Raw genomic sequence first — 15,963 nt, 5'->3', positions numbered from 1 at the left:
TGACACAGGCCTGATGCATGCTAAACGGCAGGATTCAATTTACCTTCTCTTCGGTCAACTGCGGTCAGCAGAATTTTCGGTCGATCAGGACTCTTCTTTCTTAGCGGTCTTGCCAAAGCGGTCATTAATCAGTCAGGCTAGTCGTGCGCGCTTCATGCATATTATAATGCCTGACCGTCGTCTATGTTTCCTTCGGCGCCTGGATTTCCCGGTCCCGGTCCTGGTGACTCATCACCTCTCACCACGTCAAAGACGGTTCGAGAGCTCTCCCCTGAATGGGTGGTGATGAAATTATATAGTCGTGCGTTCCATTCTACCGCACGAGAAATTTCGCACCTTCGTGTTCTAACGCCAGGATACCCTTGCCTCATTGTCACTGGTTGACATAACGGATCTAACGAACCCAAGAGCAACCTTCTCTGGTATTCTGGTGTATAATTTTGGAACTCTGACGTTGCGGGGGATATTTATGGGAACGAGTCAAGAGACCGAGTCAAAAAGACTGCAACACAAGTGTTGCTAATCATTTTCAGAGGCGCTGGAGAAGTCACAGTTGCTATGGCATCAATGCGCCATCCACGTATCAGCTCGAGTACTTCTTCAGGCTGTGGTGGAGTTCCATGTTCACATTCGGTATGAAATTACCCATGGGGCGCAAAGAGGCTGTATGTCTGATTCTGATTCCATGTACTCATAATATGCGGATTCAGGTGAGCCGCAAAGGAACAAGCATATTGGAAAGGCGCGAGTGAGACCGCAACACAGGAATGCGAATCGCTGAAGAAAGGAACAAAGTTCAGATAACTCACCTTCAAGATTCTGTGCGGGAACTTCGATACCTAGCTTTAGATATCGTCGACCACAAGAGTGCCACATCTGAATATTATGAGAAAAGTATGAAGTATAAGTATATCTCGATCACCATAATCAGAGACTACAAGTGTGGTACCATACTAGTCCATGACGCCGCCTTGTATGCGTCAGGAGGAAGATTGTGTAAAGTGGTGAACATAAGTACCAAGAGGACGGCACGAGCTGGGACATACAATGCGAAACATGCGAAATAAATCAGAAAATACACACCCCACACGACATACTTTAATGGATTTGGAAAATGCTGAAGCACTGAATGGGTCACTTCCGAGTCAGAGTAGAGACTCCAACAAAGCCAGGGTGTGCAAGTTGTGGCGACGGCACTGATACGCCATAGCATCTGTTCCTGGTGTGTGGGAAAGGCAAAGAACCAAGCCATACAATGGACGCCACCGAATATGGTAGCCATAAGCATTGCAGCAAGCCGAAGAACTTTTCTGTTCGAACCATCGAGAGTGATGCTGCCATCAAATGTTGGAACTTGGAGCTTTTGAGATGTAGGAATGCGAGGAAAGCCCATCAGTTCAAAAATTGAGCGGGCGATGGGAAGCGGAGCGAATTCGTCTGTGTCACTGGTACTAAGGCAGACATAATCAGCAGCGTTATAATTGTTCAGGCACATACATACTCAATGTGGTCCTCTGGCATTGACTCGGTCGACTTCCAGTACACTGGATGTGAACATCGCACATCGAGAGGCTTGTCCCACCACATAGCATAAGTTAGGAAACTGAGGACCGCAAAAGCGAGTGTCCCCACTTCGAGCTGAGTGGTTTCGAGGTGATATATGGCGCGAGTGATGAGCTGTAGAACAAACCAGGCCACCTGAAGCACGACCAATGCTTTCGATATCGCATTGCCTTTGCTCCTGTCGCGGATCTGCTTTGCGGTCAGGGTAGGAACATCGATACACTTGTCTTGTATCAGTTTGAGAATGTAGTCAGGACGTAGTGTAAGGTAGGGTTTCCCGTCTACATAAAGCATGAAACCACCCATGAGCACAAAGAAGCTGTGCGTCTGGGTCCAGGTATAATCTAAATATGTATGAATCAACGTTTATGTGAGCAAGAATCTGGCTTACCTTCCAAGTCAGACTCGGATGGCTCTGGCTCAATCCAGTTTGCGAAACACCTCATGGGAGCACAAAGAAAACGCCAAAGAAACACCAGCACAGATAAAGGACCTTTGGCAAGCAGTATCAAGAGGCGAACGAAAGGCAAGCGGAGAAGGAAGCGAGTGAAGCAATTTCCAGTTGCAGGTACATCTATTTCTAAGGACGTGTATAGTGAGTTGTGAGATGCAGAATTTCCGAAAGTACAACTCACCTTCAGAGTTCGGACGAATGATCAAGTTGGGATATCCTGATTTCTCGAATCGTCTTGTAACTTGATGAGCGCTGAACCACTGACGCATAGCCCATGCGACAATCAGTTCAGGAGCAATTAGTGCCATTATCGTCATGCTAAGTTGTCGCCATAGGATATACCGGTGGCCGCTTTCCTTAGGATTCGGGATATTGGGGTGGATGGCACTGTATATGCATGCAAAAAGAGTGAGAACGGAGCTGAAGATGATTGTCCATAGGGTTCTGGTCGTGAATGATGGGGCTTCAACATTGTCGCTAGTAGTGATATTTGTTGCTATTATTGTAGGTGCGGCTTGGATCACTCCAACGAGGTAGAGGATGATGCAGAAAAATACTAGTAAGAGCATTATTGGATGGGCGTCTTGTATGCATCCTGTTCACTGTTTTATTTTATTAGCAAGCGTTATCTCAACATTTGCTAGCACGATGTACAGTGAAGACTAGTACGGACAGGGATGCTGTAGAGTTAATTACCTTATTTTGCACTATGTGTGCGCCCAGCCAGCTGCAGATTGTTGACAGATTGGCAGGTCATAAACGTAAGGATTTCGTGGGCGATACATGTACAGGACGCCGCACGGCACCGGTGTTGTGGCTATCCGGAAGACGCGTCATTGAGAGATTGATTACCGGTAAGCTTATGGTGTTGCACAAGGAAAGAGAAACGAGAATAGGCGGGCGACGCGCAAAGATTCAGAAATTTAAAGAGGCTAAGCAGACATGACGAGCTCCTGGCGTGCCCACGTATATGCACCCCGGTGTATCAGCTCATAAAACCAAAACGCTAAATGTGCACTCCCCACCTTGATAGCACTTGAGTTTGATCGAGACGCGGCGGCGCATGTAATGTATTTTGGTTTGTTTACACCAACGTGGTAAGCAAGCATAAGCGCGCCGCAAGCTTCCAGGTATGAGTTCCCCCATTACGGCCTTGGCAATTGCCAACAAGCCACGCACCTTTCTTTCCAGAAACACAATTTCCTTGGGTAGCGCTGGGTAATAATAGAGGCGTACACTGCACATCGGGTCCGAGTCGCCACTCCAAAGGTAACCGTCTCCTCGTCGATTGGGAATGTTGTTACCTGTTCGTCAGTCGTCCGTTTCATCAGCTACAGCGTACAAAACAACCCTATTTCGCTGCCGTCCATGGTGATGAGTAAATTCAAGTAAGACTTGGGCAAACCAGATCGAATTGGACAGAGTCATTGAAGAGGATGAGGAGGGCTGAATTTTCATGCTGAGTTTTGTAGTTCTGTTTCCTGGACGACTTTTTAACCCAGTCCAGAATGTGCACAACATTTGCGCTCCTGGGCAGACCCAGGGCGGGATTCAGACAGAATTCATTTGGGCCTCGGCCCTCCGGCAACGTTCGCCGCGCCCAACCTGAGTTCCAAAGCCATTATTGGGGGTCCTTAGATATCTCGCCAGCTCATTTAACAAATGTCGTACCAGCAAAGTCAGGCTTAAACGGAGTACCTCGCTGGCTCCTCGCAATTGCATTTGCCAGCTCAAGCCTGAGTCACCCCAATCTCAAATATGGCTTGCGCTTGGACTAGTCTGGGCAAGCTTACCCTCAAATTGTCTGTTGCCTACGCGAGCACGTTTAATTATTTTCAAAGTGTGGTCTTGGTAGAAAAGCAATGCCTTGTCCCATTCCTCCTTGTCACTGTCACGGTTGCTTCCAAGCTGTTTCCTTTCTGTGTCGTAAGCGCGACGTCCAAGTAAGTCATAACATCCCTTTTTGCAGTCGCTATATATTTCATCCCACATCCTCACCTCGATCTTTATCAAGGTCATATCTATCTGACACGTTGCTAATCAACGCGCATTTCATCCATTAAATGGAGCAGCGTTTACTTTTGGACAGCGCGATCACGGAGAAATTTCTGCGAATAGCATGCATGTCTATCGAATGTTACAAGTCAGTCTTTTATTTCTTCCTTACGGACTCTTAGTCGTCGAAATATACTGGTTATATCACTCTCCCCGTAGAATGGCGCTTTGACCGAAGCAAATCATCACTCTTTTAATGGAGGTGTGTGTACGAAGCCATTTGGAACCAAAAGCTGCCATCCTCGATTTAGTATGTCAGTGTTTCGATCTCATACAAACACCGTCCTTTTTTGCATAGGCAAAGTGAGTGATTCCTTTACCACCAGTGTGGGCTGTCCAGATCTCCATGAACCATAGCTGCATCTCGGTAAATTCATTGTCAACCTGGTTCTATGACGGCATTGAATATTTCCTCGTGTTGTCCGGCAAGTATGTTCTGCTTGTGATGAGCACCCTTCTGACATTTCCTCAGTGTCTAACGTATTGCACCTCACCCTCTATCGTATGACCGATATCGAGACTCAAGTACACATGCTGAATGATGGATATGCTATAGAAACTCAGCTCTATTATATCCACTCGCTTCCATTATTAGTCGATAGGGTAAGTTTTGCATCGTCTGGCGCTAAGGAGATCAGATGCATCATGATCAGGACATCAATAGGTCATACTGTAACCTGGATCGTGAGCCAACGGATTCTCATTCATAGGTTCTAGAAGCTCCAGAAGCCCCATAAATACGGAGTTCAGGCCCACATCGCTTCGTGATCCCAACGACATGAAACTCGATAGACGCGTACCTGTCAACTTCAAGCGCCGGTAGCAGTAGTCTACATGGACGAGTCTAGGCATTCAGGTACATGGCAAGCGAGTTCAAAGCGAGCTAGGAAGTTTCACCGATCGACTTCGAATTGTAGGGAACAGGCCCAATGCCTGGAGGCTGAGTTCGATGGCCGGTCGCAATGTTAGAGGAAATACGATTTCCGTATGTCTGGATAATAGAGATAGACGCTACACGTCGGGTCACGTTCAAAAGTAACTGTCAACTCGTCGATTGGGAATGTTGCAACCTGCTCACCAGTCGTCCCCTTCATCAACTGCAGCATACTGTACCAAACAGCTTCATCGCTGCCATCCGTTAGGGTCATACCAGACGATGTGATTGCATCGTACACCTAGTTCTATTGTTGTCGTCGACCACAAGAATGTTAGCATCTAAATATCATGAAAAAGTATGAAGTGCATGTATCTCGAGCACCGCAATCAAGAACTACAAGTGTGGCACCAAACTGGTCCACAGCACCGACTTGTATGCGTCAGGAGGAAGATTACGCAAAGTGGTGAACATAAGTACCAAGAGGACGGCACGGGTTGTGATGTACAACACGACGAATGTACAACAAATCAGACCATATACACCCCACATGATGCGACGTGATGAATCGGAAAAGCGCCGTACTAAAGAGTCTAAGTAGAGACTCAAACAAATCCAGGGTGTGCAAGTGATAGCGATAGCACTTATTTTCCATAGCACCTGTTCCTGGTGTGTGGGGAAGGTAAAGAACCAAGCCATACAATGGATGCCGCCAAATATGGTTGCCATAAGCACGGCAGCGAGCCGAAGAACCTTCTTGTTTGAATCTTCAATAGTGATGCTGCCATCAAATGTTGGAACTCGAAGCTTTCGAGACGTGGGGATGTCAACCCAGCCTATCAGTTCTAGAACGGGGCGGAAGGATCGAGGCAAGAGTCGAAGGTGAGCAAATTCATCTCTTTCACTGAAACTAAGGCAAACATAATCAGCAGCGGTATAATCGTTGAGGTGCGTACATACTCAATGTGATCCTCTGGCCTTGACTCAGCTGACTTCCAGTACACTGGATGTGGACATCGCACATTGAGAGGCTTGTCCCACCACATAGCATAAGTTAGGAAACTGAGGACCGCAAAAGCGAGTGTCCCCACTTCGAGCTGAGTGGTTTTGAGGTGATAGACGGCGCGGGTGATGAGTTGCATAACAAACCAGGCCACCTGAAGCATGACCAATCCTTTCGATATCGCATTGCCTTTGCTCTTGTCATGGATCTGGTTTGCTGTTATAGTAGGGACGTCGATACACTCGTCACGTATCAGTTTGAGAATGTATTCAGGACGTAGTGTAAGGTAGGGTTCTCCGTCCACATAAAGCATGAAACCACCCATGAGCGCAAAGAAGCTATGCGTCTGGGTCCATGTATAATCTAAGGATACGCATGAGTCAACGTTTAGTGACCAGGTGAGCACGAATGGGGCTTACCTTCCGAGTCGGACTCGAATTGCTTTAATTCAATCCAGCTTGTGACCCACCTCAAGGGAGCACAAAGGAAATACCAGAGAGACAACAGCACAGATAATAAAGCTTGAACACACAGGATCAAGAGGCGAACGAAAGGCAAGCGGAGAAGGAAGCGAGTGAGGCGATTTCCAGTTGCAGGTCCTTCAACAAAATCCATTTCTGAAGACATGTATAGTGAGTTGTGAGATGCAGAGTTTCCAAAAGCACAACTCACCTTCAGACTTCGGATGAACATTGGGATACCCTGATTCCTTGAACTGTCTTGTAACTTGATGAGCGCTAAACAACTGGCGCATAGCCCATGTGACAATCATTTCAGGAGCGATGAGTGCCATTATCATCATGCCAAGTTGTCGCCGTATGATAAGAAAGGGACTGATGTCCTTCGGACTCGGGATATTAGGGTGGATGGCACTGTATATACATGCAAAAAGAGTGAGAACAGAGCTGGAGATGATGGTCCATAAGGTTCTGGTCGTGAATGATGGGGCTTTAAAACTGTCGCTAGTGGTAGTATTTGTTGTATTTGTTGTATTTGTTGTAGGTGCAGCTTGGATCCCTCCAACGATGTAGAGGAAGATGCAGAAAAATACTAGTTTGAAGCGCATCGTGGGATAGGTGCATCGTATGCATCCTGTTCACTATTTGTATCTTACTAGTGGGTGTCATCTCAAAGCAGCGCAGTGTACAATGAGGCCTTGTATAGGACTTGTTTGATGTTTGCAGCATGACAGTGACAGCTGGGCCTGAGTCGGTGTCCTGAAGCCTGATGCCCAGTGAAAACTGGTACGGATAGGCTCAGAGATGCTGTAGCATGAATTACTTCATTTGAGGTGTGTTATACGTGCGCCCTGAAATGATTGGCAGAATGACAGGCCATGAACATAAGAATTTCATGGGCGGATACAGGACGACAGGTGTTGTGGCTATCCGCAAGACGCGTGAAGAGATTGATCACCAGTTGGCAGTAAGCTTATGGTGTTGTACAAGTAAAGAGAAACGAAGATAGGCGGACGACGCGCAAGGAATATGCTAAGCAGACATGACGAGCTTATGTGTACCCTGTATCAGCTCATAAAAAATCACATCAATCCAGAACGCCAAATGTGCACCCACCATCTTCTCCTTCTCGCTTACTCATGTCTTCTAAAGTCTTTACTCCATCCACAGCGGCGTGGTTCACCAGAGACAATGAGGATTGAATATTGAATATTGAAAGCCTGCCAAGGCAAATGGTGTCCGAGTAAAAGTTAGCTTGATCGTAAGGTATTTTGGTTTGTTTACACCGATACTGCATATATGTAGCGTCCCTTGGTGACTGACATGGACACTAGGTATATGCATTGCATAAACTGTAAGCGCTTAAGCGCGCAAGCTATCGGGTGTGAGCTGCCCTATTGTAGGCAAGTTGCTTTTGTTCCTTACAATTGGATATGTATCGCCCCGGATCGCAGATTAATTTTTTTTTTGCTCCGGTGTAGCGTTCTGCAAATGACTAGGTGACCGCAAGCGCGCAATTGAGCTGCCAGGTGTGAGCTCCCTTATTATGGGCAAATTACAAATAAGCCACGAACACAATTTCCTTGTGTTGCAAGGCTGGGTAATCACAGTAGAGGTGCGGCACACTGCACGTCGGGTCGCGTCCAAAGGTAAGTATCTCCTCGTCGATTGGGAATGCTGATAACTGTTCATCAGTCCTTCGTTTCATCAGACATGCCACAGTGTATAAAACAGCCCTAATCTTCACCGCCATCCACAGCCCAAATTGATCAGCAAGTTCAAGCAAACCTTGAGTAAACAAGACCGAATTGGACAGTTATAGAAGGGGGTTGAATTTTCAGATTTCCAGCTGAGCTGCGCTGTGGATTTCTAGCTAAATACTCTAACAAAAGATGCCTCTACAAAAGGTCTTTATTTGTTAGAATTTGGACAAAATTTGCGCCCCTGGGGCAGACCCAGGACGGGATCCGGACAGAACCCGTTTGAGCCTCCGGCAACGTTCGCCAACTTGGGTTCCAGAGCCATTATCATCCATCCTTAAGTACCTCCGAGTCGCCAGCTCATTGAACAGATGCCATATCAGCAAAATTAGGCTTAAACGGAGTACCTCGCTGGCCCCTCGCAATTGCATTTGCCAGCTCAAGCCAGCTCAATCTCAAATATGGCTTGTGCTTGGACGAGTCTGGACAAACTTACCCTCAAATTTTCTGTTGCCTACGTGAGCACTTTCAATTGTTCTCAAAGTGCGGTCTTGGTAAAAGAAGAGATACCTTGTTTCATTCCTCCTTCTCATTATCACGGTTGCTTCCAAGTTGTTTCCTTTCTGTGTCGAAAGCGCGACGTCCAGGTGAGTCATAGATCCCTATCTGCAGCCGCTAGCATTTTTTACTTCATCCCTCACCTCTATCTCTATCAAGGACATATTTATCTGACACGTTGCCAATAAACGTGCATTTTATCCATTGAATGGAGCAGCATTTGCTTATGGAAAGCGTGATCATGGAGAAATGTCTGCGAATAGCATGCATGTCTATCGGGTGTTATGAGCAAGTCTTTTATCTCTTCGTCATTGCCTCGTAGTCGTCGCAATATGCTGATGATGTTCAGTTATATTCTTACACTCCCCGCAGAATGGCGTTTTTACCGAAGCGAATCGTCATTTTTTCATTTAAGGTATGTGTACGAAACCATTCACATACCACCGTTTACAAGCCCAATCACATCAGTCTTGCCTGCATTTTATTTATTCTCATACGGTACTTTGTGTCCACATCCTGTCATGCGATTTCTTTGCTCACATTTGATGCAGCTATGTTAGTATTGTGACTATAGTAGTCAGCAATTACGGGTTCTTCTCCACTACCTTTACCCAACAAACCTGCCAAAAATACTATCTTGTTGCGCCTATCTTCAAAGGTGTGTCGTATTGGTATTCGGGCACCAGGACTCTAGTGACCATGTTGTAGCAGTACAAACTATGATATCACAGGTAATTCTAGGTGTGAGGTGTGTCCCATCGAATTGTTCGTGGGTTGCAGCTGCAGATTTAAAATACCGCGTAGAACATTCAATATTGCAAGAAGAGATAGGCGGATAGGAATTGCATTATTGCTACTATACATCTTGTCAATTTCGGTGAGCTCTTTACTACACAGACATGAAACCCTGTCTCACATTCACTTTAGGCGGAGTGGTTCGTAGATCTATTTCACGGGACCCGTAAGCTCTGGTTAATATTTTGATTTTGATTTCGCTATTGACCTTTAGACCAAAAGCTGCCGTGCTTGATTTAGTATGTCAGTGTTTCTTACAACGAGATCTCATACAAACAACGTCCCTTTTTTGTACAGGGAAAGTGAGTGATTCCTTTACCACAAGTATTCTGTTCATATCTCCATGAACCATAGCTGTACTTCAGTAAATTCTGCCAGAGTATTGTCAACCTGGTTCTACTACTTCCCTGTGATGTTGTATGACATCGTGATGGTGACGGTATCTACCATGCATCTTCTGCGTTATAATCCTCTCAGTAACAGGTGCGCCTTTTCTTTCACGTCTTTAGGGTCGCTAAAGCATTGCTGTTAGAGTTGAACGGCTGATACGGGTGTAAGTACCTTGCGATTGACAGAACCGATGCGCGTCGCTCATCATAATTAGCCTGATTTATGACGGCATTGGATATTTTCTCGTGTTGTCCGGCAAGTGTGCTTTGCTTGTGACGAGTGCCCTATTAACACTCCTTCAGTGTCGAACGTATTGAACCTCATATTTTATCATACGACCAATATCGAGACCCAGGTACGTAGGCTGAATTATGGATACGCCAAAACTTAGCTCTATTGTATCCACTCGCTTCCATTATTAGTCGGCAGGGTAAGTTTCTCATCCTCTGGCGCCAAGGAGATCAGACTGCTCAGAATGCATCATCAGGGCATCAATAGGTTATACTGTGACCTGGATCATGAGCCAACGGATTCTCATTAATATACGGGGTGCGCAATGTTCTAGAGCTTGACTGCTATCCCGCTTACGCACACTCGCAGAAATGACACAGCCAAATGCCCAACACATAGAGAAAGTGATCATCGCGGGTCCGAGCACGCTCAATATGCAGAAAAGCGTGATGTCCGGTCTCCGCTCACAGTTCGAGTCTAAGAGTTACTCCCGAGGCTCTAGAAGCTTTAGAAGCCCCATAAATACAGAGTTCAGGCCCACATCGCCTCGTGATCCCAACGATATGGAACTCAATATACGCGTACCCGTCGAGCGCCCGGTGGCAGTAGACGAGTCTAGGAATTCGAGCTCGTGGGGGCCACCAGTGGTGGAATGAGTTTGGGGCACTGGCGCTTGGCAAAGCATCACAAAGATCAGATTGCAAAGTATCTACTACGGATGTGACTATTACCCAACATACAATATTTACATAAAGAACCAGGCTTAGCGTAGGGAGAACCAAGACAGATACATAGTCTCGCCGAAACTGCGAACGAATACGAATTGTTGTTGGCAGACGTGTATATCAAACTGCTGATATATATCATTTCAAGTTGACCAGCTCTTCGAAACATTTACAGCATGATCATAGCGAGTTCACAGCTGAATGTGACACCGTGACAATGTCGGCGTACGCGTGACTAAAGGTCGTTTGAGTTTGTAGAGTCTAGACGACTCGCTAAGACAACAGGCAAGGAGGCCGCCACTACCCAATGGCCCCGACGAAAACCAGCAAGGTCTCTTCGACTTCAAAATCTTCAATTCAAAAACACTCAGCGTCTGGTGTCGGAGCACCCTCCCAACTTGCTCAATCGAGCCGTAAAGGCAAGAAGGCATGGCGAAAAAACATCGACATACAGCCTGTGGAACAAGGTCTAGAGAGTCTGCGTTCAGAGGAGCGAGTCATCGGGTGTGGAAAATTTGTGTCTTGCATATGTCTACCATCTAATCGCATGTATCGACTCGTGACAGCTCCACGCTACAAAAACAGACAGACAATCAATTGTTTGTTGTGGACACCAAAGGAGACGATAAAGGTAAGTTTTTTCAAGATATATCTAGGTAAAAATATAAAAGTGTTCAGTCCGCAAGTCGTTACCGCGGTACTCTAAGGCCGAGTTGACTTCCACGAAAATACTTTCCCAACGATCTGCCATTCCTGCCGTGTTTTCTCGTCCGACAAAAGACTCTATACCATCACGATCAAAAGTCAGTAGGGCTGACAAGGAGCGCCTTCTTCGCATTGCAAAGCGGCCTAGAAAGGGTCCATTCAATGCGGTTATGGACCACACAGAGTTTGGTGCAGGGAGTGCTGTAATCGATGTCAGCGCTGCTGTGAAACATAGCGGTTCTTATGACCCATGGGCAGCCGAGGAGGTGGAAGAAATGGCTGATGGATTAGAACATACAACAAAACCCAAGATCAAGGCAAGACTTTTCTTCCTTGCTACCAGCAATTTGCTGATGATAGTCATAGCGCCCGGAGTTATCTCATCCTCGCGATGTCATAGAAATTCCTGCTGTGTTGGAGCCACATCAAGGATCATCATACAATCCTCCTACTGCGGCACACAATGAGCTTATCATGGAGGCATGCAAGGTAGAGCGACGTAGACAAGATGAAGCGGATCGATTAGCAGAAGTCCGACGCAAGGTCGCTGATGCACGCGCAATTGCTACCAATGTCACGGAAGGCCTTCCGCTTGGAATGACTTTAGATGAGATACCCGCAGACGACGGCGAACCAGTCGCACAGCACGATGCGGTTGTACCCAAGAAGCCATCGGCACGTAAAACTAAGCAGCAACGAGCCAAGGCGGTGCGATTGCGCGAGGAGGTAAGCCTTTCGTCGCTTTTTTTACCATCGCCGCTGAGCTTGCACTAGAAACAAGCACTGGCAGAAAAGGCAGCAAGAAAAAAAATGCTTGCCACGATCACAATGGCTAAATCTTTCCGTTCAACTGCGGAGAAAGTTAGCCAACAACAAAATCAAGCACGATTGGCAAGGCAGCTGGCACTGAAGATGAAGCTCAGAAAGGGCTTAGCTGGTCAACGACTAGGGAAATATAAAGTTCCTGAAAATGAAATCGAGGTTCAGATTGGAGAGGATCTGAGTGAAAACCTACGAACGCTGAAGGTGTGTCGACTGCACCAGTTTTATCGACATCGCTGATAGCCTCCTGTCAGCCCGAGGGCAACTTATTCCGTGATCGCTTCCGTAGCATGCAGCAAAGAGCCCTCATTGAGCCTCGCGTACCCGTCCTGTGAGTATTCGTGATGTGTTTCAGCGCAGTTTTTGACGTCCTTTGCCCTGTAGCCCAACTAGGCGAGCGAAGCTGAAAGAGTTTGAGAAGCACGCCTGGAAAAGATTTGAGTAGCTAGTATTACTCTTTCCTATGTTACCAAACTTTGAGCTTCAAGTCTCACGGGACTCACCTGTGTCCAGCACATATTGTACATCAGCTGCATCTCATGATACGGCACCCGTAACTTTTTCAGTAAGTTTGGCGAGATTCTGAAGTTCTGTGACAGGGCTCATTTCCCCTAGCTACCGGCGGCTCTTCCCACTAGACGTGCATGTTTCTACGATGTGGCAAGTGATTCAGCACCGATCACAACAATCCATTGGTTCAACGCATCGGTCACATCAAATTTAGTGGCCAGCGCGTGTCACGACTCGCAGAGATGGATGGGTGCGTATGGAGTTCCTGGCTTCAGCAAAAAGACGCATGGATGTTTGTCTCTGAGCACCTCCGAGTCCTTCTCCATTGATGACAACACTTGGACTGCTGAATCTTTGAAATATCGAAACGCCACATTAATTAGCATAAGAATGTCGGTGTTGCACGTAAACTTGGCTGGTTAAATAGTGCGTCATGGCTTCACGATCGTCGATCAAGCTAGGTACCAAAAAAATGGACACTGTGGGAGTTGAACCCACGACCTTACGCATTCCCGATTTGCGAAGCGTACGCGCTACCAACTGTGCCAAGGGCCCGCGTGTGTTGAATAACACATGCATACGTCACTGGCTGAATTATTTCACCATAACAGAACGTGCAATTGGGACTCGAGCACTTCGTTTCATATCCAAGTGTCTACGGATGGAAATTGATTATATTGAGAACGAAGTCTCCATACTGCAACCTCCCGCAGCACAGAGAAGACGAATCCGACCAGTGGACGATGCTCATCCTTTCGATCTAGATGCATACATCTCGGGATATTCTGGTATGATATCAAACACCCCTCTTGATGCACTAGCTTAGATCGAGGTTTCCGACTCTCTAAGGTCGTACTGCGCTTGACAGGCTTGTGCACATTATCTCAACATGTCCGACCCTGGCACCACAGGCATTGAAGCTGGCGTTCGCGCAGATCGAGGAGCTTCGCGATCCAACCCTTTATCAGACCGTGATGAATGCATATGATGCTGTGGCGGACCTTCCAGAGGTGCAGCTCCCTCCGACTAGCGAGCTGTATCCAGTAAACACGGTGTGGTGCGAAGAGGTTACGAAGAAGAATCAAGCGGAGAGAACGAAGCTAGAGGTCGAGTTGAAGACGTATTCTAACAACATGATTAAAGAGAGCATAAGGGTACGACTAGCATCTTAGTTTCTTCAGAGACTCTGAACATCATCTTTTCGTCAGATGGGCCACAGAGATCTCGGTGACTTCTACCGTGCCACTGGAGACTATACTCAAGCACTCAAACATTATACGAAATCAAGGGAGTTCTGCTCAACCAGCCAGCACGTTCTTGACATGTGTCTTTCTGTGCTAGAGGTAGATTTTAGTTCATTGATATTACTGTCGGGTCATTCATTCCTCCTATAGCTTGTGATTGAACAACGTAATTACTCACACATATCTTCCTACGTTTTCAAGGCGGAGGGTGCACTTGATACGGCAAACGCAGCAGCAGCATCCAACTCAACTGCGGGTTCCGCTGCCCCTCCACCTAAAAGGTCAGCGGAGCGTGACCAGGTACAATCCAAGTTGGATTTCGCGATGGCTTTGTTCCATTTAGGACAAGCTAACTACGAAAAAGCCGCTCAACTTTTTCTGAAGATCGGTCCTCCAGATTCTCTTGGCGATTGGATTGGCAAGGTAGGCGATATTCTCTATCCAGCCAGACTTTGCTTATGCTCTTTTAGCTTGTCGCTCCTGGTGACTTTGCGGTGTATGGAACTCTATGCGCTCTTGCCAGCATGTCGCGATCTGCAATCAAGTCTCAACTTACAGGAAACGCTATTTTCTCTGCATACATTGAGCAAGAACCATATGTTCGAGACTTAACCCAGTCATATCTCTCAAGCGATTTCAAAAACGTCCTGGAGCTTCTTGAACGGTACTCGGTATGCTTTGTATATATATCAAAATCTATAACTCTGAGCTGTCTTTCTTGCACCAGACGCGTCATTACGTGGACATTCATATATACTCACATGTATATGATCTGACGAACCTCATTCGTAATGTCGCGGTCGTGCTTTACTTCCAGCCATTCCAGACCATTCGCCTCGACAGAATGAGCGCGGCATTCGGCTGGACCGTCGACGAGGTTGAGAAGGAGGTAGTTGCGCTCATTCAAAGCGGCCAGATTCAAGGCCGAGTTGACAGTCAGAACAAGGCCAGTGAGACTTGTTGGCATAACTATGGCGAGGATATCGCTGACACTATTAACAATACAGATCCTGAAAGCGAGGAAAGTAGATCATAGGGCCGAATTGTTCGCGCGTGCCATAAAGACCGCTGCTGAGATACAAAGCACCAACCGCAAGCTACTGTTGCGGATGCGTTTGTGAGTGTATATGGAAGATGTGCAGCTCGCACTCTAATCTGAGTTTGCAGGCAACAGGCAGACTTGGTGGTGAAGCCGCCAAAGTCGCGCCGCGAACAAGATCGTGCGGCAGAACTTTTGCAAGTCGATTGACAGCTACAAGATGATGAGGCTATTGTACTGTATTTTTACTGCATGGCCAACGTTGTATCATGATGATTTCTGATGTTAGCAGCGAAGAGGTTCTGCGTAAGATTTGCCCTCCGTCGCCGGCATTCCACGGTTCGAAGACGATCTCGCTCGGTACTTTTCAAGACTGCTCTTTTCTGAGATATCGTGAGGCTGAAGTGCTTTGGAAAGCTGAGCATCATGATGCTAGAGAATAAGTATATGAAGTTGTCTGGTTTCCGACTAAGCGAAAGCCATCGAGGGGCAATTTCAGAAGAAAAGCGAACCGAATAAAGGAAATGGATTGAATAGCCTATTCTGCGACGGCTTGCCTCATGGACGGACTGGTCATCAGCCTGTCTACTAGTCGAGACTGTCGAGTGTGGCACAGTATCCATGCAATCCCCGTCATATTTAAAGGACGACATATGAATTGATGCCATTGATCGACCATTAATGATGGTGAAATGTCTATACCAGAACGTTTAGAAGACTCAGAAGAGAGCATACGTGAGGTGTATACACGGTGCGCACAGACCAACGGTCTGTCGATTCAATTTAAAAATTCGATTATGTAAACAATATTGCGAAGACTGTATTAGGTCATTCGCT

The 15,963-nt window shown here is 46.7% G+C and overlaps 5 protein-coding genes and 1 non-coding gene across 6 annotated transcripts; 3 read left to right on the top strand and 3 right to left on the bottom strand.

Annotated features, from left to right (window-relative positions):
• Positions 1-844: 844 nt before the first annotated feature.
• Positions 845-2,843, bottom strand: HD556DRAFT_251302 (uncharacterized protein). The gene is made up of 5 exons (XM_041310026.1): positions 2,714-2,843; positions 2,199-2,619; positions 1,955-2,143; positions 1,502-1,907; positions 845-1,451 (listed from the first exon to the last, which is right to left on the bottom strand). The coding sequence occupies exons 2-5, from the start codon at positions 2,584-2,586 to the stop codon at positions 935-937; spliced, it is 1,500 nt and encodes a 499-aa protein (XP_041162444.1). The 5' UTR covers positions 2,587-2,619; positions 2,714-2,843; the 3' UTR covers positions 845-934.
• A 2,499-nt stretch (positions 2,844-5,342) lies between these two features.
• HD556DRAFT_1267560 (uncharacterized protein) lies at positions 5,343-7,209 on the bottom strand (the record flags this gene model as incomplete). The annotated part of the gene is made up of 3 exons (XM_041299130.1): positions 6,677-7,209; positions 5,907-6,295; positions 5,343-5,844 (listed from the first exon to the last, which is right to left on the bottom strand). The coding sequence occupies exons 1-3, from the start codon at positions 7,013-7,015 to the stop codon at positions 5,343-5,345; spliced, it is 1,230 nt and encodes a 409-aa protein (XP_041162443.1). The 5' UTR covers positions 7,016-7,209.
• Positions 7,210-8,709: 1,500 nt separating this feature from the next.
• On the top strand, positions 8,710-10,996 carry HD556DRAFT_251259 (uncharacterized protein). Its single transcript, XM_041310025.1, has 15 exons — positions 8,710-8,754; positions 8,825-9,080; positions 9,134-9,163; positions 9,217-9,323; positions 9,374-9,413; positions 9,470-9,542; positions 9,593-9,626; positions 9,683-9,707; positions 9,815-9,943; positions 9,993-10,013; positions 10,065-10,105; positions 10,153-10,205; positions 10,273-10,280; positions 10,338-10,399; positions 10,451-10,996. The coding sequence occupies exons 2-15, from the start codon at positions 8,950-8,952 to the stop codon at positions 10,735-10,737; spliced, it is 1,041 nt and encodes a 346-aa protein (XP_041162442.1). The 5' UTR covers positions 8,710-8,754; positions 8,825-8,949; the 3' UTR covers positions 10,738-10,996.
• Positions 10,997-11,056: 60 nt separating this feature from the next.
• On the top strand, positions 11,057-13,052 carry HD556DRAFT_251134 (P60-like protein). Its single transcript, XM_041310023.1, has 7 exons — positions 11,057-11,437; positions 11,493-11,828; positions 11,878-12,237; positions 12,286-12,537; positions 12,588-12,664; positions 12,718-12,898; positions 12,949-13,052. The coding sequence occupies exons 1-6, from the start codon at positions 11,114-11,116 to the stop codon at positions 12,776-12,778; spliced, it is 1,410 nt and encodes a 469-aa protein (XP_041162441.1). The 5' UTR covers positions 11,057-11,113; the 3' UTR covers positions 12,779-12,898; positions 12,949-13,052.
• Positions 13,053-13,316: 264 nt separating this feature from the next.
• HD556DRAFT_t46 lies at positions 13,317-13,398 on the bottom strand. Its single transcript has one exon. It is a non-coding gene; the product is annotated as a tRNA-Ala (tRNA).
• On the top strand, positions 13,386-15,542 carry HD556DRAFT_1356118 (26S proteasome subunit RPN7-domain-containing protein). Its single transcript, XM_041302481.1, has 8 exons — positions 13,386-13,631; positions 13,693-13,997; positions 14,052-14,186; positions 14,238-14,510; positions 14,558-14,758; positions 14,815-15,033; positions 15,095-15,204; positions 15,255-15,542. The coding sequence occupies exons 1-8, from the start codon at positions 13,505-13,507 to the stop codon at positions 15,334-15,336; spliced, it is 1,452 nt and encodes a 483-aa protein (XP_041162440.1). The 5' UTR covers positions 13,386-13,504; the 3' UTR covers positions 15,337-15,542.
• The last annotated feature ends 421 nt before the right edge of the window (positions 15,543-15,963 follow it).

This window comes from Suillus plorans (assembly GCF_016647745.1).
Source record: "Suillus plorans strain S12 chromosome Unknown HD556scaffold_16, whole genome shotgun sequence".
Lineage (NCBI taxonomy): Eukaryota > Fungi > Basidiomycota > Agaricomycetes > Boletales > Suillaceae > Suillus > Suillus plorans.
Note: the sequence above shows the minus strand (reverse complement) of the source record. Positions and strands in the feature narration are given on the sequence as shown.